The sequence below is a fragment of the Calliopsis andreniformis genome, unplaced genomic scaffold (genome assembly GCF_051401765.1).
Source record: "Calliopsis andreniformis isolate RMS-2024a unplaced genomic scaffold, iyCalAndr_principal scaffold0048, whole genome shotgun sequence".
Lineage (NCBI taxonomy): Eukaryota > Metazoa > Arthropoda > Insecta > Hymenoptera > Andrenidae > Calliopsis > Calliopsis andreniformis.
In genome coordinates this window covers 2,171,842-2,198,528 of record NW_027480457.1, presented here as the reverse complement: position 1 = coordinate 2,198,528, position 26,687 = coordinate 2,171,842, and the positions used below count along the sequence as shown (strand labels likewise).

The 26,687-nt window shown below is 34.1% G+C and overlaps 1 protein-coding gene and 1 long non-coding RNA gene across 6 annotated transcripts in view; both read left to right on the top strand.

The window, feature by feature from the left end:
- Positions 1–22,039, top strand: part of LOC143187526 (ras-specific guanine nucleotide-releasing factor 1) — a 245,855-nt gene extending 223,816 nt beyond the window's left edge. For 4 of the 5 annotated variants that reach the window (XM_076391739.1, XM_076391740.1, XM_076391741.1 and 1 more), the window contains 5 exons: positions 13,458–13,836; positions 14,144–14,241; positions 15,165–15,447; positions 15,747–15,944; positions 20,417–22,039. In XM_076391739.1, coding sequence (XP_076247854.1) covers positions 13,458–13,836; positions 14,144–14,241; positions 15,165–15,447; positions 15,747–15,944; positions 20,417–20,635 — 1,177 coding nt within the window. In that variant the 3' untranslated portion in view covers positions 20,636–22,039. The remainder of the gene's footprint in view (positions 1–13,457; positions 13,837–14,143; positions 14,242–15,164; positions 15,448–15,746; positions 15,945–20,416) is intronic. The other variant, XM_076391743.1, reaches the window with a different exon arrangement.
- On the top strand, positions 6,772–7,357 carry LOC143187561 (uncharacterized). Its single transcript, XR_013003227.1, has 3 exons — positions 6,772–6,903; positions 6,996–7,256; positions 7,325–7,357. It is a non-coding gene; the product is annotated as an uncharacterized LOC143187561 (long non-coding RNA).
- Positions 22,040–26,687: the final 4,648 nt, after the last annotated feature.

The window sequence follows — 26,687 nt, the reverse complement described above, 5'->3', positions numbered from 1 at the left end:
CGTCTGTATCGCAGAATCGGAAAGCTAATCCTCCACCTAAGTGAAGGTATGCTTGGTTTGGGTTGATAAATGATGCATAATTACGTGATTATTCCAGGCTATATGTTTTTCGCAAGCAGAACGCAAGATTTCTTATATGTTCGAGACTCGCTGAAAAACTTGACGGGTAAAATCGGAGAAAATAGCATACTCAAAAATAACTTCTCTGACGCGGATGTCATAAAACTTTCTAAACCTTTGTACGGCAAGAAAACATTTCTTAATATACAGCAAGTTGCTACATTACCCCCTTACCAGTGCAAACGTTAGCTTATAAACTAATATTACCTAACTTAAGTTCACTAAAACTAACTCAACCTACCGTCTAGTTAAAAAGAACTTAGCCATGTACACTATACATTTTCACTATCTCCCTACTTGAAAACGCTCTGGAAACCTTACGCATCTACCTGAACGCGTTCGCACAGGTGTCTGTGCAGGATTTGACGTACTCAAAACAGTTTCTGGTAAGATGTTACGCTCGCCTGTTTGTTCTACTGATTCGTCACTACTAAAAATATAAGCGGGCTTGAGGCGATCTATCGTTATAATAATATTTCTACCTCTAATTCGCATGGTAAAGTCTTTATCGGTGCATAAAATAATCGGAAACGGTCTTTCGTATGGGTTCTGTTACGAACCCTTAACTCCATCGGTACGCACAAAGATGTGTGATACTGACGCCAAATCTCTAAAAATGAAAATTTTCTGATTTCCACGACGCGATCCTGGAGCTGGACGTAAATCGTGGAAATGTGTGCGTAGCTGCTTTACTAATTCTACCGGTTCGGCCTTATTTACATCTGTGTTAGCGAAAAACTCAGCAGGTGGTCGTATATTTTCGTCGTACACTAAATCAGCTACCAAAACTTTCAAATCGACCCGATACGTCGCCCTAATACCTAATAGTACTATGGATAATGAATCGTTCCAACGCGGCCCACCGTGGCACTTTATTGCGGCTTTAAATTGCCTATGAAACCTCTCGATCATGCCGTTTGCGGCTAGGTGGTACGCTATAGTCCTAAGGTGTTTTGTGCCTAACAATTCGTTCAATTGTTTAAACAATTGTGGCACTAACTGCTGACCTTGATCAGTTGTCACTGTTAAGGGAGTACCAACTCGTGCAATCCACCCTGCTACAAAAGTCTTTGCTACAGTTTCCGCTTTTATGTTCACGATAGGGTATGCTTCGAGCCAGCGTGTGAAACGGTCCACGCACGTTAGACAATATCTATTGCCGTCCGAAATCGGTAACGGACCCACTACATCCATATGAATATGTTCAAATCTAGCAGTCGGTAAAGAAAAATGAGATATCGGACTGGATACATGTCTACTAACCTTTGCTGACTAACACCTAATACAACTTCGTGCCCATTCATTGCAATCGCGAACTATCGATGACCAAACGAACTTTTTCTTAACCTGTCTAACCGTGGCTTTAGATGAACACAACCGTGAATAGACGTGAACGCTTGTCTACGAAACGGTGCGGTGACAAATGGTCTAGCGGAGTTCGTTGAACATCACAAAAAAGTGTAATATCGCTATTAATTAACTTAACGCATTAAAGTTGTAATGAAGTATCAGAACCGGATGAAAGTTTTCTTAACTCTTCGTCTACTTCCTGCGACTGTGCTAAATCTTCATAATTCAGCGTCGCGGTTACTGACTCTATCCTCGATAAGGTATCTGCTACTTCATTATCTTTACCACTTATATACCTAATATCAGTATTGTGCTACAAAATCTAAATAACGAAATTGTCGTGGTATACATTTTTCTGGCTTCTGCCGAAATGCGAAAACGAGGGGTTTGTGATCGGTGTATACGATAAAAATTCGGCCCTCTACAAAATGCCTAAATTTTCTAACTACTGTATAAATAGCTAGTAACTCACGATCATACGCGCTATATTGACGTTGCGCAGGCGACAAAGACTTCGTATGGAAGGCTTCCACGAATCTCCTTCACGTTGCTGCAAAGCTGTGCCACTGCAAAGTTCGAGGTATCCAGCATTAGCTAGCGCTTCTTTTGACTTGTGAAATGCTGTTTCCGCTTCACTCGACCATTGGACTGGGGCATTTCGTTTCACCTTCGGACCCTTGAGCAGGTGATTAAACGTGGCCTGTACAGCCGCAGCGTTAGGTATGAATCTACGATAAAAGTTAATCATACCGAGGAACCTGCGAAGTTGCTTAACCGTGTCAGATTTCGGAAAATCTACAATGACTTTAACTGTACCTGGTAATGGTTTTATACCGTCTTTGTTTACCGTATACCCCAAAAACTTCAGCTCTTTGACCGCGAAAACGCACTTACCCGGGTTTATCAGAACACCGTACTGATCCAGGCGTGAGAAAAGCTGCTGCAAATGATTGACATGTTCGGCCTCGATCTCTAATGCTACGAAAGTATCATCCAGATAGGCGTTAAAAAAATCAAGCCCACTTAAAACCATGTCAATAAAATGCTGGAATGTTTGAGCAGCATTTCTCAGTCCTACAATGACTTTCTAAACCTTTGTACAGGAAGAAAACATTTCTTAATATATAGCTAGCCGCTACGTGAGAAAGATCAGAAGGACTGGCAATATTCAGAACTGATTACTTTTTCATTCTAATTTATTCTTTTCCTTATTATCGACTATGCTTAACCTATTTCTTGCCGTCATTTCACTTCTGGTGGACAAAAAATTCACAAAAATTTGTGAAATCCCACCAAAAAAACAAAAAATGTGACGTTTACGCCAAGTACTTGAGTTGTCTTTAAACTTCTCAAAGATTGCCAGAGAAAGAAATGTACTTTTCAAAAACTTTGCGTCATTTAAATTTATGAAATCATAGATTAGGCGCGTGAACACTCTTTATTTCAGCTTACGATATGGTTTGTTATATCTATTCACAAGTTCATTAAATCTGATCATGCTAGTGATTAAATATTTTAGAAGAGGCTACACTTAATTTGCTGCTATCTGACAAAATCCCGCGTAGTTGTACCGATATTTATTATGTAAATATTACATGTCCCATCACTGTAAGCTAAAATAGTGGGTACTTGCGCGTCTTATTTATGATTTTATAAATTTAAATGGATCAAAGCTTTTAGAAAGTAGATTTCTTTCTATGGGAATCTTTGAAAGATTTAAAGGCAACTTAAGTACTTGACGTAAACTTTGTATTTCTAATGTTTTTTGGAGGTCCAACTTTTACTGTAATTATTATGTATAATGTATTGCACCATTTCTACGTTTTGTTTTCTGAAACTAGGTACATTACGAATGTTTCCTAATTTTAATGTGCTCTGCTTGTTACATTTGCTACGAAATCTCGATCACTGGGCAAAACCTGAATTGAATTTGCTTTATCAATGTTCATACATTTTTAAGGTTATAAATCAGATTATAAGTATCAAGACTTTTCTATATTGTATTTCTGTGTACACACCTAACATTTCTGTGCACTATATATTTCTGTTTTACTGTAAATAAGTTATTACAAACTGCATTTGAATTACAAGCAAACTGAACGAAATAGAAATAGTTTTACCTATTAGCCGCCTCACTTAATGTTCGCGTTTATAGTCTCCACCACTTACTTGTTAGAGTTAGCTTAGAATAAACATCGAATGTCTTAGCTAGAATTGCCAGCATTTGTTAGATAATTATTTAATAATCAAACTGTACACTAGTGCACGTCAGACTTCAGTGCCTGAATTCTAATTATTCGCAATAGACTGATTCAGTGGTGTAATTAATTTGTCAAAAATATTTAAAAAAATATATTTTTCAAGTGAATTAAATTTAATAGATTAAAATCTCTAATTAAATAAAAAGTACTATAATACTAAATCTCTTAAAGGTTATGAATATATTGCTTGATTACAATTTCAAGGAAGTAATCTCCATTAAAGAAAGTATACAAGATTTTTAAGTAGTCTCATTTTTTATTGCATTTTCTTGTTTCCTCAATTAATTGCTATAAAAGTTATATGTTGTTATGCAATTCATTTTTATTTCATATTTAATATACTCTATTACTAACTTACTTTAAAGTTTTGCAAGATTTGTTATACTTCGAATGATTATAACAAATATATAGTAACAATATGTTTTACTGTTAAACTCATTCTATTTAACACACTAATGCTTCTTTTTTTATAAAATATGTATATTGATTTAAAATTTATATTCGAAACGAAGATATATATTTATTTTTCAACTTTGAATTATTAAATTTATAATATAGAGTAAAGCTCAAGATATACGAAATAACGGACAAGCTTATTTGAAAGCTAATTTTTAAAAAATACAATACTGAAATTTTTGTACCTGATTCTTTTTAGGGTAAAGGTGTCAAATAATGCCCTCATATCTAATTCCGTTCTCAACTCTATCTATCGTATTAAGTGCTGCTACCTAATGACAATTTATTTTACATATGGTTTTAGTAAGCTGGTAAAAGAAAGGAAATCCTTCATTAATTTCAATACGCATGACAACATTTTTTGTTATACAGGGTGTGACAAGTATACACTGAAATATTTTCAGGTGTGGTAGGGAACCCCAATCGGATTACAAAATTTCTAATGATATAATCTTCAATTTGCTTTCGTAGTAATAATGCTTTTGAAGTTAATATGTCTATACAATGAATTAAGAGTTGGAGAATTTTGTAATTTTCCACCTATATTAAGGAGGAGCAATAGAAGAAGATAGTCTTAATTCATTGATAAAAGTAGTGTATATCGAAAGATTATCGGCAGCTAGCTGTTTAAAATGACCTCGAAATCGACAGAGCAGCAACCATTTTACATAAGGAGTTTCATTGAAAGACTTCTGCCTATGAGAGTCTTAACTAGAGATCCCGATTCTGTACGCGTATTAAAGGTATACGTGTACACAAGTACACGTGAAATTGAAATATCCGTATTTGAATGCGTGTAATGTTTAGTACACGGGTACACGTGTGTCGAAATACACGGATATACGGACCTGGTAGTATGTACACAGATAGGTGTCCATAAAATAAGCTTATCCACAAGTCGGTGAAAGGCATACTAACAATAAGTGGGGAATTTTTCTTATCTTCATAAAAAATCTGTCTTCTTTAAATGTTTACTAAATAAAATATATGGTAAATTATCTTCAGTCTTTTTGTATGTTTTCATTCTATGTTTAAGTACTTATAGTATTTTTTTATGCAAAATTCTGTTACACATTTCGCCTCCACTCCTTGATCGTCATGTACTTTTGCTGCCACTTAAAATGATTTAAAGAAAAAATAATCGATCAATTGTTCTAAAACTTTTACTGTATGTTGAGAAAGTAACTGCTATAGTTTTACCAAGGAAAAAAAAGTGATTCATTTTGTATTATCTTTTCATTACGAAAAATATTTTTTTACCTGTTTAGCAACAATTAAACCCATCATAGAATATGATCTTATCAATGTCATCCTTTATGAACCATCCTTAACTCTTGTATAGAGCACAATTCAATAAATGTGGTACTATTTTGTTCCGAATTTTTAAAAACGCGATCGCGAGCACCTATTTCAGAAATAATAATTTCCAACGTTGTCAAAATAATTTTCTAACCATATACAAATTTATTTAAGAAGATCAATCGTTCTCAATTAAAATAAAACTTGAAGCACGTAAATACGCAGAACAGTTTCCGAAATAAAAATTTCTAAGTATAACCCATTCTACACGAAGACGGACGAACATCGTTACATTCAGAATTCTCTTCCTTTTCCGAAGAAATATTTCAGTTTCAATTAAATCTCAGAGATAGAATAAACTTCGGGTAAATGAACTTAAATATTCGAGTATTTTGTTATACATTAGTAATTACACAAAATGAAATATCAATATGTTAATAATATTTAGTAATGAATATTGTGATATAGGTGTATCCATGTATTTCGAATTGCGATGCTCGGTATACATATACTTATCTTACACATATATTACACGTATACGATATATATTACACATATATCAACACATATATTATTGCGTAAATCCGAATCCGAGTATCCGTGTAGTATAGTTCGTGTATTTCGATACACGTGTACCCATGTACTAAACACTACACGAATTCAAACAGGGATATTTTAATTTTATGTGTACATCTGTATTGAAAATATACGTGAAATGGGGACCTCTAGTCTTAACACGTATTACGGGTCTTCCGAAATGAACATAACCTTCTCATGCAACCGAATTCTCTAGGTTGACGGACTCTTTCTATGTGTTTGTCTCGCCAATATATACGAGCTACTCTTCATTTCAGAACATATACTAATTTGAGAGTATCAAGAAATGTGGCAGCGTCTCGATGCCAAGTACATTGTACAACGTACATCGTACGTATCTTTTTCCTGAAAACCGGGTATTCCAACCTCACCTCAAAGTTATTTCATGGTTTAAAATATTCTCTAAATTTAAAGTTACTTTTGTTATTTAAGCCGCATGTGAACTTTCAAATGAGACCAATTTCAATCAAATTGGTCCTTGTATAACAGGTATCGTAATACTACTTCGTAAGTCACACGAAAATTTCAAAACTCTTATTCGTCTTTCGCGTTGAAAATTCGTCAGAGTTTCCGACATAATATACATACATATATGCGTTACCCGTACTCAGACAATAAGAATTAATATATATTTCGTTCATCGACTATCGAAATTATTCGGCGAGGTTTGTGCACGTCAGATACGTATACGCGTCACACGCACATATTCAGATAAAATGAACTAACCCATGTTTCGTTCGTCGACTCTTGAGATCATTCAGCGATGCTCATTGCTTGTCATTGTATACTGTATAAAATAACCTACCAATCCTTAAATAAGGTAAGTTGTCAAATTTTAAAATATCATATGTTTGTACACCATTAAACTATTTTTAATTTGTAACTAAACTATGTATTTTATGAATTTATAAGAAATGCGACTCAGTTAAGGTCCAAAGTATTAAACTTCAAATCGCCACATATCATAGTACTGTTGAACTGCAACTCACGGAATCTCAATCACAAGATAAGTTGTCAAAGTTTAAATTGCCACATGTTTTTATATCATCAAACTGTTTCTAACTTATAACTAAATTGTGTATTTTATGAATTTATAGGGAATTGAACTTAATTGAAAGGCAAAGTATCAATTGATCTACTCACTGAATCATAACCTTCCATGTGTTAAATAAGGTACGTTGTCAGAGTTTAAAATATTCCGTGATTTTACACCATTACACTATAAATATTTCTTGTTTTAGCAAGGACAACACAGTACTTTGGATCACTATCCCTACTATTCAACGTGTATATATATTATATTGAACTGAAAATAGATAGTAATATTTTGTACTAAATACAAACAACAGGAAATAAACTTTATTATAAATTTTTGTTATAAATTCGGTTTTTCATAAGATTATTTTCTTCCTGTTCCTTCCTTTCTCTAGTGGTATTTAGTTTTGGTTTTTGAATATGTCACAAAGGGGGTGATTTTGAATAACTTTTTCCTTTGCACATAATAAGCAGTCGGACTTAGTTTCTGAGAAATTTGTAAAGAACTTTCTATAATACACAGTCGAATTGTACCCTGTGTGGATACGTTATTGACAACGTATGCGTGAGCCCGACACAGTCGTTTATTTATTGTTTCTATAATGACAACGCGGTACTCGGCAGACAATATATGTAACGGGTGTTCAACTCCTTTGCCGTACGACATACCGTACCAAACACCTTGTCTTCAGCCAAGTTCAAAGTTTTGGAAGTGCGGGCGGTGGACAGAGCGGGGCCAACCCGATCCCGTAAGAGGGCGTAACCCAGACCAACTCTAATCCGTCTTTCGTTTCAAGTTAGGAGAATACTGACATGTATGGAAACATTATGGAAAATATGGAATGAACATTTCGTTGAAATTCAACATTCAAATTCGCTAAGTTTAGTCTTTTAGTTTACCCGTTATACAGGGTGTTTCATAATATATGGGATGCACTTCGGGAGTTGATTGTATGTCTAAAAATAATTTTGAAAAGTCATATAAACACACGTCCTATCTGTCTTCGTTTATGAGATCTAATGAATTTTATAAATAGGGCAAACTCTTTGTTCGATCTGTCTTTCCATAGACCGCAATAGTTCATAAGCAAGAGTTTTAATTGAACCTTTTTTTCTTGATGTGCAACTAACAAGTACAAAGTACGTTGATTTTTTGAACACGCATTTACACGAAACATTAGAGGAAGTTCCAGTCGATATTGGACTTCATATGTGGTTTATGCATGATGGGAGCTCTGTTGCATTTTAACCGAGTAACTATGCAATTTTTAAATTAGCATTTTGTAAATAAATGGATTGGTCCTGGAGGTCCTACTGCATGGCCTGGTTTTTCTCCGAATTTGAGTTCATTTGATTTTCATTTGTGGGGACATTTAAAACCTATTCTATACGCCAGTTCGATTAAAAATATTACGAAATAGAATACAGCAGGGCTTCCAACAAATTTGAGAATCAACAGAAATGATAGAGAGAGTAACCAGATCGATGCTAAGACGTATGCAGGCTTGTCTTCAAATACAAGGTGCTCATTTTAAGCATTTTCTGTAAAGGTAATTACAACAGAAAATTCAATATATCTCATAAACGAAGGCAGATAGGACATGTTTTTATATGATCTTTCTTCATTGCGTTTAAGCATACAATCTACTTCCGAAATGAGTTCCACGTGTTATGAAATACCGTGTATAAACTGTACCGGCTATAACGACATGTTCATAGAAACAATAAACAAGCGGAGGCATCAGACTCACGCATACACTGTCAATAACGTATTCATACAGGGTACAATTCGACTATGTATTATAGAAAGTTGTTTGCAAACATGACGGAAACTAACTCCTACAGCCTATTATGTGCGAAGGAAAAAGTAATTCATAATCACCTCCTTTATAACATATTTGAAAATCATCAAAATTGGTGAGAAACCAGTACATCGAGAACGTTCAGAGAAAAGTCAAAACATACGCATTTTAAATTGTAACGATGGCGAATTCTTGTAATTTACAATGTCAAAAACTCTATGAAGGAATTCCCCATACAATTTATCTTTTTAAATGAAATGAGAATCCTACAAAAAAAAAACTTCATAAAACTCAAAAAATCATGCCAAGTACATGAAAAAGTCCAACACGAAAGTAACCCAACAGTAATCCAGAAAAACACGCGTAAAAAGGTGTGAAATCAGAATGCGGTACAAGTATATTTAAACGTAGTTTAAAACTTTTAAAGCTTTTTGTGTATAAAAAGATTAATATGTTAAAAACATGTCTTCATGATATCGTTGTTATATGAATCCCTATGTTTACTATGCAATCTACTAACATCGCGAACATTTTAGTATGAAGTTTATATACAGGGTGTTTCTAAACAGCGCGGGATAAATATAAGGGATGATTCTAGAGACCAAAATAACAAGAAAATGAAGAATAAAGATTTTGCGTTTGAGGCTTCGTTTGTTAGTCATAAGCATCTAAAAATCAGGTGGAAAACACCAGAAATGAGACTGTGCAGAAGCTTCCAGCTGTGATTGCCCGAATAGCAGTATCGTACTGACGTAAGGGAGGGGAGAAATCACTCACCGCCAAGCAGCTGATCGGATGTTTTACCTCTCTCGACGAGACTCCAGGATCCAAAATTCAGTTAAATTTGATGAATATCAATGAATAAAAAAAATCTTGTCTATTCATTATATAGGCCAACTTAAAACACTGTGACGTTGCGCATAATGCCGTCCCCACGTTTAGTGAATTTAGTGTCGAAAAAGATCGTACGGCTCTGTTGCGAAACACGTGCCGAGGGACGCCTCCTTGAGGAAAATACCGTGAATTCGAATCGCCACTAATTTCGGGTGACTCCGTGTCGAGCGCGTACGATGTGACGAGAGCCGTTTCGTCTACACGGACGAGAGCCGTGGTCTTTCGCCACTAACTCGTTCGATATGTGCCGCCGAGAAACCAATTCTTGGAATCATCGCGTTCGAGCTCGACGATCGAGAACAAGGAGGCCATAAAAAACAAGGACAGCATTCAAGATTTAAATGGGGAAAATTGAAGTTTCCTATTCGTAAATAGATTTCCACGCAAGTAACACCAGACAATTCTTTGTTCTCTCCCGATGAAAATGATATCAAACACGACACGATTCCGATTATTTATAACAAAGATACATAAAACTTGGTTTGTAAAAAGAAAGGTCATGCTCATTCACGTATACAGTAATATTATGGACAAGAGCCGCGACGAGAGCCACGTCACCCGAGCGCACCTAACCCAGAGCTGCGACGAGACATGAGCGCACCTAACCCAGAGCTGCGACGAGACATGAGCGCACGTAACCCAGAGCTGCGGCGAGACCCGAGCGCACCTAACCCAGAGCCGCGACGACACCCGAGTGCACCTAACCCGGAACCGCGACGAGACCCGAGCGCGGCTCTCGTCCGTGACTGGTAGTCGATTCGATAGCCGGGACCAGACCCGAGTGCGGCTCTTGACTGTAATATTACTGCAAACCTGTGGAAGATATGTGCCACGTCGTCTTTGCTCTGCCGTGAAGACTGACATCCTCCCATCGTTTCCCACCCACGACTTTTCCTTTTCTATGTGCTAGCCGAAGCTTCCGCCGTACCTGTGCCGTAAGGGCTGTTGACATTCCGAATTTTTCGTTACTTGGCACGAGGAGGGTGGAGGTCTCGACGAGTTACTTATTGTTAGTTAGTTTTTCGACTGATCTTCGCATTGAACGTTTGCGCAAATATTCGTGATATGTGCCGAGTTTTCCTACAAATTCAGACTTTTTCTCGGGATATGCCCATTGTGTGTGCAGTTCTTTTCTAAATCCTATGTCAAGAGTTGTAGTAGTGTGTGCAGTTTTTTTGTGTGTAGATTTAGACCAGAAGATTAATTGGGCGTGTTTTAACTTACCCTCTGAATTGTAAGGAGGATGCAGGTTTAGTGTCATACAACGATACCCTTGTATGGCCTTTCAATATTCGTGAATGAAGGAATCGTAATGTGTGGATGTATGAAGTGAATAAGCAATTCTCATGAAGGTGAACACACTAACACTTTCTATCTCATAATGAGCGCTTTGAGTTTGCCTACGTAATAAATAGACAAGATTATTGTTATTCAATGAAATTCATCAATTTTAACTGAATTTTGGATCCTGCAGTCTCGTCGAGAGAGGTAAAACTTCCGATCAGCTGCTTGGCGGTGAGTGATCTCTCCCCTCCCTTACGTCAGTACGATACTATTGTTCGGGCAATCACTGCTCGAAGCTTCCGCAGGGTCTCATTTCTGTTGCTTTCCACCTAATTTTTAGATGCTTATGATTAACAAACGAAGCCTCAAACGCGAAATCGTTATTCTTCATTTTCGTCTTATTTTGGTCTCTAGAATCACACCTTAAATTTATCCCGTGCTGTTTCGAAACACCCTGTATATAAACTTCACACTAAAATGTTCGTGATATGAGTAGGTTGCATAGTGAACATAGAGATTCATATAACAACGATATCATGAAGACATGTTTTTAACATATTAATCTTTTTATTCACAAAAAGCTTAAAAAGGTTTAAACTACGTTTAAATGTACTTGTACCTCATTCTGATTTCACACCTTTTTTACGCATGTTTATCTGAATTACTATTGGGATACATTCATGTTGGACTTTGTCATGTACTTGGCACGATTTTTTAAGTTTTTTGAAACTTTTTTATTGTTATATATTAGTGCAAAACGAAAGCAGATTGAACACAATATTATAGGACACTTTTTCCTCGAATTGGGGTACTCTATCACCAATGTAAATATTTCAACATATAGGTGTTGTACTCTGTATATATAGTACACTGTAGTAAATTATATTTAGAGATAAATTTCAGTGTATAAGTTACGTGATTGTGTCATATCTCTTTATTTGTTTATAATTTATTTATTGTCTTTGTTCTTATATTCCAAAGTGAAAATTTCGTTCCGCTACTTACAGGTTCAAATTAATGGCTGTACTCAAAAGTGTTAGTGTTTAATTTTGTCTCGCGTCGAAATTAGGAATACTTTTGCTGAAATGCATGTCTTAAGATGAAGCTTGAAATAGAAGATACTAGTTATGAAAAATGTACTTCTTATACTCAATATTATAAATTTTGAAGAGAAATATGATCAGAGTAGAATAAAGTGGAAGCGAAAGAACTATTCCCTAAACAGCAATAAATGAGAACATCAATGATCAAAATATAGCTTATACTTTATATGACAAATTATTTTCGAGCGATGTAAAGAGAAAGAAAGAGATCGGATACACTGGATGCTTCAAATAGTGCCGTGGGATATATGTATTTAAATTTAAAATAAAAAGTTTTCTGTGTGATAACTGCATATAGCTGTTCTTTATTTTCAGTTTTATTTTTACATAATAAAAACATTATTTTTGTATTGTAATGTATTAAAAACTGATTTTATTATTAAATTTAAAGGAAGAGGGTGTGGAATTGGTAACCGTTCTTTTTACAGTTGCATTTTTTTGCGTTTTTACTTTTTATTTTATTTCAATGTATTTTTAGTATGCAGTTATAAGAAGGATTTGTATGTAGGGTTTCAAAGTAACTACACAAATTTTTCCAGATTATAATACAGTTTAATTTTCGCATAAAAACCAAAAAACCTTAAGTGGGGCGAAATGTGGCACCCTTACTCTATGTAATTGAAATAAGTGACGATCCGTTGATTTGATATTAACAATTAAGGAGTCATATAGATAAATCATTTTTAGAGAATCATAATACTTAATACATTCAAAATCCTATTAGACTGCCAAAAGAATTCATTTCGTACCTACATATTGCAAATGTAAAAGTAAAATAATATAGAAACAATATTTGTAAGTTAGTAATATTATGAATTCAAATGTTGGAAATTGAAGTCAATAGTCTGCAAGAATAAATTTTATTTTAGTAAAAATTACAAACGTGTTAGATGGGTGACATAAAGAGAAAGCTCTTTATTGAACACATCGTATATGTATCTATATTTTCCAAAGGATACGCTTCTTACAGCCACTGACAACATTCTTTAAGAGAGTGAAAATATATTTTCATAAAAACATCTATCTAGTAAATATTTGTCCAAAATAACAAATTGTGTCAGGATTCATTCAATTTTATAATAATAAACTGTATTTTTATGTAAGTAATATTCCTAATTATTCACGAGAAAAGTCATAAAATAAAGTGTATAAGAATATTTTCAGAAAACTAATAATGTGTATATGAAAGATTTCTGCATCTATAATTGAAAATTGAGAAAGACTTTTCTCTCAATCATTCTTTTCTGAATATTTAGGAGCAGCACATCGACAGCTGCTACTGCGTTTGCGATCGCCACATCTGCATCCAGTAATCCACCAGACAAAGGTATCAATGGAAATAATCGTAGTGGTTCTTGTCGAGACAAGAATAGACGAAAGGAATCTATAATGTCAACTGCTGCTACGATGCGAGTATTAAACGTTTTGAAACATTGGATTTCAAAGCATGCTCAAGATTTTGAATCTGATCAGAAATTGAGAGTTTTGACAATTGAGTTTTTGGAGGATATCATTTATTGCCCTAGTCTGCTACCTGCTGAGCATAAAGTTGCGAGTCAGCTTCTTAGATTGATCAGCAAAGAAGAACCAGAGAACAGCAAAGTGGATCTCAAGAAACTTTTAACTCCTCCAACTGTATGTATGCGTAAAATATTTGCGATTAACTAAGATGTATGTATTTACTAATCAGATCTGCATCTTTAAATAAATGTATTATTTTATAAATCAGAACATTACCTATAATTCGCTAGTAATTTAAATCTATACTAGAATTGCAATTTGTTAGAGTGATGGTCATAGCAACAAATGGTCAAAACGTTAACGAAATTTCTATCGCCTTTCTATTTAAATTAAGTTTCATTAATTTGGTAACAAAAATTTAACTGCGTAATTTTTATTGCATTTTTACTGTAAACTGAATAAATTGTATATTTTATTTCAGATATCAAGTAAAGAGAGCATTGAGACATTGTCAGCACTTGAAGTTGCAGAGCAAATGGCATATTTAGATCATAAGATTTTCATATCTATTTCTAGCGTGTAAGTATCGAAAGAAAATATTTAAGTATAGAATCAAGAATGAAATATTTGTTTTTCTAAATGCAGAATGCGGTAATACACGCCTTTTTAGATATTGCATTAAAAAAAGAAAGAATACTGTTCGATTTTTGAAAGAAGAACTTTGGGGGAGTATTGACTCTCTGGTCCTATTTTTCTATCCTTAAGAATTAGCGAGCTGCACTGACTCAATGAAGCTTGATCTGCAGGTCACCTCATACCAAATAGATAATCTTTTTCGATCAGTGTAAGGGATTCTGATCATTATGCAATATGAGTCTACAGAGAATTGTAAGATAGATCAGGGAACTGCTTAGCCTATTTTGAATTGGAGTTGCATGAAGCCGAACTGTTCACTGTTTTTTCTGAGCATACTACATGAATCTCTCTACATTGTAAATAGGATTTGATACTTTTTTTAACCGAAACAACACTGGGTGGGTCCGCTGAAGAAGGAAAGTGATAAAAACCAGACGAAAAAAAGGGGATATGTGAGGATCCACATTAAGGATAAGTTGTTATAAATAATGGATTAAAATGCACTGAGGAGGGCGTTATGTGGGAGAATCATTAACAAACCAAAAACGTGATAACACTACTAACTAGGGCCCTAGCCACCACAATTCTTCTTTCGAAAATCGGAAAGTAGGAAAGCTATAAGTCTTAATAACTGGAAGGTCCAAGTCACTACATTATTTCTGTGTATTTGTCATACCGCTATGCATTGTTATTCCAAACAGACTGATACAACGTTTGTGCTCCTTACACACTTTAAAATATTTCAAATGATATTTGTTGTTCTATGTATGCCTATATTATTAAAAAAACATAAATGTAGTTTCCTTGAAAGAAGCGTTTCAGTTTGTTTAAAACATTGTTCTCACATTAGCATAATGTATGTGTAGAGAATTTCTTGGACAAGCATGGATGAAAGCCGATAAGGCGACACGCGCTCCCCACATACTCTTAATGACAAAAAGGTTCAATGAAGTTTCTCAGTTGGTTGTTTCGGAAATTATACGACGTTCTAACATGTCAGCAAGAGTTGCAGTGATTGAAAAATGGGCTGCTGTCGCAGACATCAGCAGAGTATTGCACAACTATAATGGTGTACTACAAATTTGTGCAGCTTTTACGAACAGCAGTGTCTTCAGATTGAAAAAGACTTGGGAGAAAGTTTCTAAAACGGTAAAAGCAAAAAGAAGTTTTTGGAAATTTTGTTTTTCGACAAACTGTGATTGTGTATGGTACATAGCTTATATGAAAACTAATAAAAATATATAGAATATTAAAATAAAAATATTAGCTACTACAGAGTAGAACTACGTAAAGATAAAAATATAGAAGAGTAAAAACATACAGAATTACATTGAAAATTAGAAAAAGGCATGATTAAAATAATAATAAATAATGACTACATTTCACAAATTAATTAGTAAATATATGTGTATACATATAAAGAATGTAACTATTTAATGAATTTACAGACTAAGCAAACTATTGAACGGCTTCAAACCATCGTTTCCTCGGATGGACGTTTTAGAAATTTAAGAGACGCCTTACATAGATGTGATCCACCTTGCATTCCTTACTTAGGATTATACCTAACCGACCTGTCTTTCATAGAAGAGGGTACACCAACTATGACCGAGGACGGCCTCCTTAACTTTTCGAAAATGCGAATGGTGTGTAACATTTACAGTTACGATAAAAGATTCCAAAATTAAAAAATGAAATACACTGAAAACTGTATTTCTACTCCTTTTTTTATCTTTCTATTGATTATCTATTCGTTCTGTTACGCATGAAAAACTTTAAGAATCACTTCTATTAATATAGATAATATTATACATACTCTATAGAGCTAGAAATATTACTATTGATATTTCGAATCAGAATTGTGACACGCATATTTAAAAGAGTATTCTACTATACTTAACCCTTTTACAGCCAATTGCTTAACCACAGATATTTTGAGAATTGCTAAGCCAATTATTACCAAGTTTTCGTACATTAAGAAAAAAATTCTGTAGTGATCACAAACGTTGCTGATGAATGAAACTTTTTCCATGCTTCCTCAAATGCTTCCAAAATACACCAACTAAAGAAAGTTGTATTTTTTCCACACATTTGACAATAATAAAAATTAAAATAGATACCGTTTAGTCCACGGTAATTTTAACACTACGTCCTAATACCGATAGATCAATACTTTGGTATTAAGAGGGTTAAAATAGTTGTAAACATAAAATAGCATCGTAAGTTAGAATATGAAAATTGAACTTTAAAAAATAACGTGTTGGTTTGTCGTGACATTAATTTTCTAGATAGAGTTAAAATAGGGACAAGTTTATACAAACATAATAATAATAATTACAGTCTCACTTTGTAAGGCTACTTTATAAGAAGATGTTTACTCGTATTATATTAATACATGTTACTCCATAATTTGTGGGACCCACTTCAGGAATTGATTGAACACCCATAAACAATGAAGAGGATTCATACATGTATATGTCCTATCTGTTTTCGTCTATGAAATCGAAGTACTTTTGTAAACGGAGTGGACTTTCTTTCCGTCAAATGTCATCTCGTTCCGTCCAAATATGATCGTTTGGCGATTTTGCAAATTCTCGTAATAATCTCTGAATTAGTTCAGTTCATTCTTTTGAAAAAAGTATTTCGTTTAACGTCCTACATTTCGTAATTTCGTATATTTCGTATTATCGTTCCACATTGTATTTAGAATGGTGGTGAAACATTAGTCTATTTTAGAAATGCTCGATATGATTTTGATGTATGAGCTTGTTATATGTCGTGCAAGTGAAACGAAACGGATTTAAATCTATTAGATTTTTACTTTCGAGGAAACTTTGACATCGTTGTGTACACAGTGTCTATTGGAAATGTTGACATATTTACGGTTTAAAATAGAACAAGGTTTTCAACAAATTCGGAAAATACCAAGAACCATTAAGAGGGTAACTAGATCAATGATAAGCTAATCTACAGGCTTATCTGGATATGCAAAATTTTTGAACATTGTAAAGGTAATCAGGTAACACAAAATTATACGAGAGTTAATCAAAAACTAAATTCTTTGTACTGCTAAAATTTTTTATTACAGCATATACAAAAATTAAATTACACGAGCTAGCCTTCGATATATTCTTCGATATTTTAAGAGGTAGTAGTGATAGTACTATCTGTATTCTAAACTCGTATGCAGAGCATTTTATAATTTTACAAATACATTGAGGGATAGAAATAGACCAAGTTAGCCTTAACACATTTTGTGGTATCTCTTATGGTTTATTTTTTACAAAACTTTAAAAATTCGAGACGTTTATAAGAAATAAATCGCGAATTTTTAAAGCTTGATAAAAATTAAACCGTAAGAGATATAACAAAATGTGTTAAGACTCAGTTGTTCTATTCCTATCCCTTATTGTATCTGCAAAAATACAAAATTCTCTGGTTGTTAGTTCAGAGTACACATAGGTTAACTGTAAGGCATTATTAATGCAAAATGAAGGTAGATCGGATAATATCTCATGCGACACTTTGTGTTCCAATTTGGATCTTCTGCCACCTTTCAAAAGATCGAAGACTATACAGGGTGTGTGGAAAATCGCAAGTATAACCGGCTAGGGAGATTCAATGTAAAAAAATAGGAAAAAAATTTGGTATTCAATTTTTTCATCCGAGGCGAAAAAATCGAATTTGGAATTTATTACTTTACAAGGTACTGTTGGAAATGCCCTCCTCGTTACTGCATACATAACTGTGCTTCACGATTTAAGGATAACTGAACGGATTGTAATGTATTATCATTTTTTAATTTTTCAAATACTTGAAGATGTTTTTGCTTTAGTTGTGCAATATTGTAAATATTTTCTTTATACACTTCTTCTTTGACATTTCCCCATAAATAAAAGCCTAGGGGTGTGAAATCCGGAGGCATTGGAGATTAGTGTATTTTACCGCTACGAGCTATACTTTTTTATTTAAGAAATTTGAAACTGGTCTCATGAAATGTGGCAGGGCATCGTTATATTGAAAAGTAATTCTAGTTCTGATATCTAGAGGTACTTGTTCTAACACTGTAGATAGCGCATCACATAAAAACTCTAAATATTTGCTTTCATGTAAGTTGTCAGGAAGAAAATAATGTCCTACGATTTGATTATCAGTTATGTCTGCTTAAACATTGACACTCCACCTTCTCTGAAAGTGAGTTTCACGATAAATAAGAGGATTTTTGTCTGACCACCAATGCGTATTGTGGACAGTGAAAATTCCATTTCGTGTAAATTTGGACTCGTCGGACCATAAAGTGCACGATAGAAACCGTTGATCTGCAGTGTGACATTCGAGTAACCACCAACCAAAATTCATTTTAGACACGTAATCTTGTTCCAGAAGATTCTGAACCGGTGTAACGTTATATGGATGCATATGGAACTAAGATTTCTTGTGCTAATGCTAGGTCGACCACGATTTTCATGACACGATACAAATGAGCCAGTCTCAACTGCCATTTGCTCCACTCTCTGTATGACTCTTTTATCCGGATATCAGCGATTAGGAAATTTTTCTGCGAAATATCTACTTACAGCAGAAGTGTTACCTCTACAAGCTCCCAAAGCGAGTAACATGATAACAAACTCTCGATTAGAATACCTTGCATAACTTAATAATTTGCAACAAAAAAACAAAATGAACTGTTACACTGTCTGATAATAATTTATAAACACTAGCACGGACAGGGAGTTTCAGTAATAGGATACACGATAAGTAAATCGCATTGCGTAGTTGAGCAAATTTCAAAGTCCATTTCCTCGAAAACGAAGTTTCGGAAGAAAAAATTGTATACCATATTTTTTACTTATTCTTTTACGTAGAATTATCTCTTGACCGGTTGTACGATGATTTTCGACCTACACTGTATCTATCACATACAATATATTGTGAACTTTGTAGCTACTGAACGCTGCTTTTATACACAATCTCTAAGATGATGTACACATTTGTCCTATCGCGGATCGAATTTGAAAATTCCTTCTTGGCGAAAATTCGGCTCTTGCTGTTGAAATTGTACTGCTGTATCAATTAAAAATCTTTTGGCTCCAACACAATTTTTTAAAGGTTCCAACAAATGAAAATCAAATGTAGCCAAATCTTGATTATTCAGAGGATGTTCATAATATTCCATGAATGATGGTAAAAGTTCCTGCGTTCGATGTACCGATTGAAGTCTAGCAGTATTCTAAACAAAAATTTATACGTTTAAAGAGAAGACCAGAGATCTTCCTATGAATTATCTTCTTTAATCGTCGTAACGTAACCACTGAAGAATCATACAGTTCTTACTGCTGAGGTTTCTGGGTGTAAGTTGTATCCTTGTGGAAGAATTATAACCAACGTTTCGCTAATGCTGCAGCTGGCTTCATCAGAAGTCAAGAGACACATTGATACTGATCAAGACTTACTTTTATAGTGAGGACTGCTCATGTTCTGGTTGACTGCTTACCAATTAAAATGTTTGAATTGATCAACTGAGCAATTAAATCAGTATCAATGTATCTCTTGACCCCTGATGAAGCCAGCTGCAACGATAGCAAAATATTGGGATAATTCTTCCAAAAGGATACAGCTTACACCCGGAAACCTCAATAATAAGAATTGTATACCACCAGGCCGTGAAAGTCTCAAATCACTGAAGAATCATTTTGGTGGTAAAAGATTTTTGGATGACCCAGCCGTACAGTTTGGTTTAATTTTGACCAGTGATGGAACAAATGCGTAAATTTTCCTGGGAATTATGTAGAAAAGTAGTATATTCAGTCTAAAGTTCATAATTGTATCTATAATGTGATTTTTGTATTAGCCGCAATAACAAATTTTGACAAAACAAGAAACCTTACTTTTCGATCAACCCTCATATCTCATAAATAAGAACAAATAGAACAAATAGACACGTGGTTATATGAAATTTTTCCATTGGTTTTGGGTGTACTATTAATTCCGGAAGTGTCTTACACATTACACAATACTGTATCTTACTATATTGTGATAACATTATTGTCCATACTACTAATTTTCTCAATTTCTATGTCTCTATTTCAATGTACTTCTTTATTATCGCATTTTTCAGATTGCCCATGTGATTCGGGAAATACGCCACTTTCAGCAAACACCATATAAAATCGAGTTAATAACGAAAGTGACGAACTACTTATTGGATACATCGCTGCTCCTGAATGAAAAGAATCTGTACCGTATGTCCTTGGAAATAGAGCCAAAAGCAACTAGGCTCAGTAGCTCAGCTTTAGTTAATCTGCCACCTTCTGTAAGCCACACACCCACAAAGTGAATCTAATTGTCTTTTTGTTTTAAGCAAATACGATGCGTCGTTACTTCTTAGACTATTTTTTAGATTAAGAAACTGATTACAGAGGTCTATATTGAATGTTAAGTTTTAAACGTAGCTAAGGAAAGTACACTGTATAGGTTTCAACATTGGTCATACAAATGGTTGAAAAACCTCATGGTTATACATATATATATACATATATATATGAAAGTGTTGTCTCGTTTACCTGGTTTTTGGAGACATAAAATTACACAAATCTGTTTATGATGATGAAAGTTTATACTGTTGTCGTTGACGTTAATCCTTTAGGTACCCTAAGAGCCTTTTCACATTGTCCAGTTTCACCGTTCGGTTTTCGTTGTAAAAGTGAAAAATGAACGCTACGCGGCTGTACCTATTAGATGAATTAAAACTATTCAAAATAAAATTAGTCATGACTCTGTAGAAAATGAGCATTATAACAATCGATAATTTTCCAGCATTCATTTTTCAACTTTACGACGAAAACAGGATAATGTGAAAAAGCTCTTAGATTATGGCCTTCATCGCAAGAAGGAGACGAATTAATGTTATGCAAAAATTGCAGTCTAAAGCCTAACCTGTTAGTTACATCCAATTTTTGGAGTCTCTGTCGAAGTAGATATTTAATACTCGAATACGGGCCAATGTGTCATCGTCCCCGTCCATTTCTGTCCGCAGCCACTTACTGTCAAGGTAACGTCCACTCTTTCTGTACTTTGGCTGGGGAATTTAATTAGGTTCAAATTAAATTCAAAGAAGGTGGTACGATTACTTTATAAATAAGTAACAAATTTTCTGATGAGGTAGAACATACTTTTACTGGTATGCGATTTATCAGAGATTTGGAATTCTTTGTTGATGTACACGATCACTCTAGACGCAAAAGATGTCTACATTATGACACAGCATAGTTTGAGTTTTCTAGTTAGGTTCAGACTTATAAAAAATTGACACTGTTACTAATAGTTTTAACGATCTACTTTGGCCAGGTGTAGGTAAAAATTTAAACCCCTCATTTTTAGTACTCTTCAATCGAACAGTATTACATATGCATTCTTTAGAAGGCATGTTTGAAAAATACTTGATCTTAAAACGAATAGAAAGACGAGATCTTGAAATGAATTGATTTCAAAACAGCTAGAAGTAAGATTTAGATGGATATTGAAGATTGAATTTGACAATCAGTAGTGTAATCACTTATGGTCTTTAGTCAACCCTTATTCCTGAAACGATTTCAATTGTTTTGAAGAATTGACCACTTCTGTAGTATTAAAAGTTATTGATAGATTCAGAAAACGTTTGTTTTTACACGTATTATATGATATATCTTGTATAATTTTATTAATTTATATTTAGATCTATATTTTATTTCTAAATAGGGGAATTTCCAATTATAGTATCGTGTATTCTTATCAAATTTTTATTGATAATGAAATATATTTAAAATAATAATTAAAATAATAATTAAATAATTTCTCACAGTTTATTGATATAGTAAAGTTTCTGACTTTAGATTTTGATCATGTTTACTATTGTTGACCTTTTGGTCTTCTTTCATTTAGAACTCTTGTTATTTCACGGGGAGATTCTAACTCCGCACTATTTCTAATCAAATATAACTACCTAAGAAAATACGTCATTTATTCGTTTCTGTATAGTTTGTTAATTTCGCTATAAAAAGGACTTTTTATCAGTGTTTGTCTAGGTAATTTCTAAATTATAATAGATATTATAATATTGAACATTAGTTTCTACATTATTTTCTGGAATTACACTTCCTTAAATAGAATGACTATAGTAGTTCCGGATTAGTTGGCCATAATTCAGGACAAAATTTGGCCAGGTATCTCGCGAAGTCTATTTCCAGCAATCCCAAGTATTTTTTTCAGGTCAATAACCTCAGAAGGGACAGATAGATAGAGTAGTAAAGAATGAGTGCGAGTGAGATATTGACATCCGGTATGAGATAACAAAATCATAAAGTTGGTAGATAGTGAGAACAACATATTTAGGTACAAACAGTGATAGCTAAAGTAGTAAGTAACGGGTCTCGATTACGTTTGTTTGTATTTTAAATATGTAATTCTAGAGACTCTTCGCGAAAGCAGTTACGAGAACAAGTGGGGAGAGCGACGGCCAGCTATCCCGAAAGAATTCCGGCTTACTAACCTGGAACCACTATGCTGACCACTTAAGGCACTTTTAGACATTGAGTACAAAAAAGAAGAATATGGCAATCAGGCCATGTAAACATATTCTGGTCCTCCTATAAATGTTTTACGTGAACGCAAAACTAATCGGATATCTTAGCGAGTCACTTTTCAGTAACTAACCTAAATCTTGAACTACTAACATATTAAAATTAATTCGACGTTTATGGCCATTAACACTCTTTCCCCTTGGGTCTCTTGTCTCTCGTACAAATATACAACTGTATGTCTTCCGCCTCTAAGATAATCAAAGGCATGGTTCTGAGTAGCCAATCGATTTTGTTCCAATCTAGTCATACTTCTTAGGTTTATTAACTTAACTTGGTTATAATTCATTTTGTATAAATATCTGTGATGAAATTACTATTGTATAAATATAAAAAGTAATAATTATAATGGTGTAATGTGTGTATTCTTACTCGTAGATATTGTTAAAAATCGAATAGACTTTATTCAGTGTGATCTGCAAACCATGTATGCATTTCAGTATATTTCATTTCATTAACAATGAAAATAAGCAAACTCGGAAAATAAAGAGTAACTACGTTGAATAGGGGGTGGGTATAAGATTACGTTTTGGACGTTGATAAAATTTGGGACACAAAAAAAAAGTTGTGATAAAACGTATAAAGGGCTTTTCCAATGTTCTATTTGTTTTAGAGTTGATAAATGTGCACATGCAGTGAATTTTCATTATATGTTCATCATTGGGGACTAATCAGAAACAGACGTTTAGTAAGGATAGGGTAGACAGTTTACACTTTTGAATTCTAGCCGATTTCGATTGTTTATTTGTTAAGCGATAGTGATGGACTACTTTTATGCGTTTTTTGAGAGCGGTAATTAACAATCGAAGAAAAGAAAAAGGTGGAAATGTGTGAGAATATCTCTGCCTGACCTTCAGCGATTTCATGATTTTCATGTCACGTTTCATCTTTGATTCGTATCGACAAATACTACTCGCAACTAATGGGGATAGTGATGATAACGAATAAAATATAGCACAAATATAACTAAGAGTTACTGTAATAGGATACTTATTTAATAAGCTGCAAGTATATTTGATGAAAATACGTAACTAGAAGCGTAGTTAAAAGTTATATTATTTTGTATTAAATATTTAGTTTAGTCTAAATGTATAATTACCGACAAGGACTTATTATCCAAAATCGAATATTTAAATAATGCTTTTTTAATTAGTGTTTATAGCTTTAAGGTACTCCAATTTTGTATAGAATTTTAATGTATGCAATTCTATACAAAATATCATGAACTCAAAGAAAATTCGTTGATATGTATGAACTTTTTTTTATAATAACACAATTCTTACTTAATTTCTCAGCTATTAATCGCGCAATGCCTGTATGCTTTCTTTGTAAAATTCCCATTCTTTGAATTTACTAAATTCTTAATTGTTAAATAAATTGTTATTAATTTAATTCTCCAATTAAAGTGAATATATATAATACAAAAAGCGCAACATATTACTGAGATACAGAAAACGATAATGTACATATAGACACTCTTTCTGAAACAAGGGCATAAATTATTTTAAAGACATATATTTACAAAAATTCCTTTAATAACGACTTAAATAAAAACTTTTTATTAACTAATTTTTAATTTTATTAACTAATTTAAAATGTTGTTCAACTTCTTCAGTACTCAAATTACGTTATGAAGCATACCATTATTACAATCAATAATAATATTTTTAAATTGGAAAAATTACTGCTATACCAGCTGATAAATTGTAAATCTTATAAAGAAGAAAATTGCGTAAAAGATGCTAATTTAGATTGTGAGGATAGAAAGAAAGAAATATTCTGATGCTTTTAACAAAGTTCCTCACCGATTTATTTTAAGTATGAGATGTTTACATTCAGGTTACGCGAAGCGGACCGTTCCCTGACTCCGTACCGACTGAATTAACAAATGAAATTTTCCAGGGCTCAGTGCACATCTGGCCATCAAAACTGGCCAGCACAAACTTTCCCCCAAATCGTAGGGCGTAGTAACAGCAAAACCGCTACAAGATTTTATACTATTGTTGTAGCTGTTTTATGAGGTTTGAACCATGAAACCAGTGATACCAGAGGAAAATAGGTGATTCGTAAAAACTAAATAAATTGAAACTTTATTTTTGAGAAAGTTGAGTTCAGACATCAGGCAAGTACGATTACATCCTAGTATGCTTCGAGACTTGAGTAGTATACTGGAGGAAGGGAACGGTCAGTTTATTGAAAGTAAATTCTCTAATAAATACATAATTTGAATTATTTAAAAGACTCGATTTTACGGCAAATATCACAAAATATCGCAACGATTAGGAATTTTAGTAAAACATGTTCGCCTTGTGACAGATATTAGACTTCTACAATTCGAATTATAACCTCAAGCTTTTAAGTTCAAGTCGAGTCTAAGATGAAATTGCTTCCAACGCTTCGTCAACATTGCAATCAAATTCACCCGGATTCTTGAATGTATTATACTGATACTAATGTGCGTTTGATGACGTTATATGATGTCGTAACGTCCATCACAGTGTAATATTGAAACACATACAAGCATTCACGCAAGTAACGGCGTCAAACTTTACGTCATCCGTGCCAACCTTAAGCCAGGATCCACAGTGCGTGGTTCGTCTTGACATGGCGCGACGCATGATTCGCGATGGCTCGTGAAAAGGACGAATTATAGTACTCACACCATAGACAGACACAGAAATATAGGAATGGAGTATATCGTCACGGAAACAAACCGTTTGCGGAAAGATTATCAAGGTGAACTTATTTTTTCACGATTTTTATCAACTTGAAGAGGTAGCAAAAGAAGTATTATTCTTATTCATTGATATCAATATAGGATTTGGAATTAATTACATAGTAATTATTTATAAATTACTACAAATTGTCTGTGTTGTTTGTAATATTTAGTTAATTATCTATGTTGTGTTTTGTAGAATTAAGGACTTGTTTATCTTTTTCGCTACCTTTATGAATTTGAAGTGACAAATATCGAAAAAAATGGTCCACATTGGCCGTTACGTAACATGACTCTTGCCTCTTCTTAGTTTGATACAAGATTTGTCATGGCTCGAACGAAAACAGTTCTTCACTTTGTGCTTATTTGTCACTCTTCAGGCAATCCACCAAGCTAGGAACCGTAAGTCAAGCACAATGTGGAGCAATCCCAGTCCCACGACGGAGTGACATGTTGTTGCTCATAACGCCTTGACGAGCATGTCATGATACTCAGGCTCAAGATGAGGTAAATTACGGTCATATTTGAATGTCATGGCTTTGTCTCTTTTCGAGCCATTTTTAATCTTGTGCCATGCCTAGATGAATCACGCGTCGAGGGACCGCATGCGCCGCTAGATGTTGATCAATGTATCGATACGATCATTATTGCGCTTTACATATTCATATAAGTTCTATCAGGCTATTCTTCCCGCGTTGAGCTGCCGTGTGCTAGAGGTAGGGGTGCCTGATAAACCTCATCGTATCCACCCCGTTGGTCGTTCGGAAAAAGGGACAGTTGTCCAAATGGACGCAAGGTACTTTTCGTGCCAAGTAACGAAAAATCCGGAAACTGCACTGCTGGAGGACAGGGATGGCTTTGGAGTCCCTCAGGTTTCTACTACAGTCATGAAACGTCGTGCGTGCTCGGCAGGGAATCAGCCGAAATTAATGGCGATTCGAATTCAGGGTATTTTTCCCTAGGAGACATTTCTCGGCATGTGTTCTGCACTGAAGCCGTACGGTCTTTCTCGTCATTAAATTCACTAAATTCAATAAACAGGGGACGGCGCTATTTAC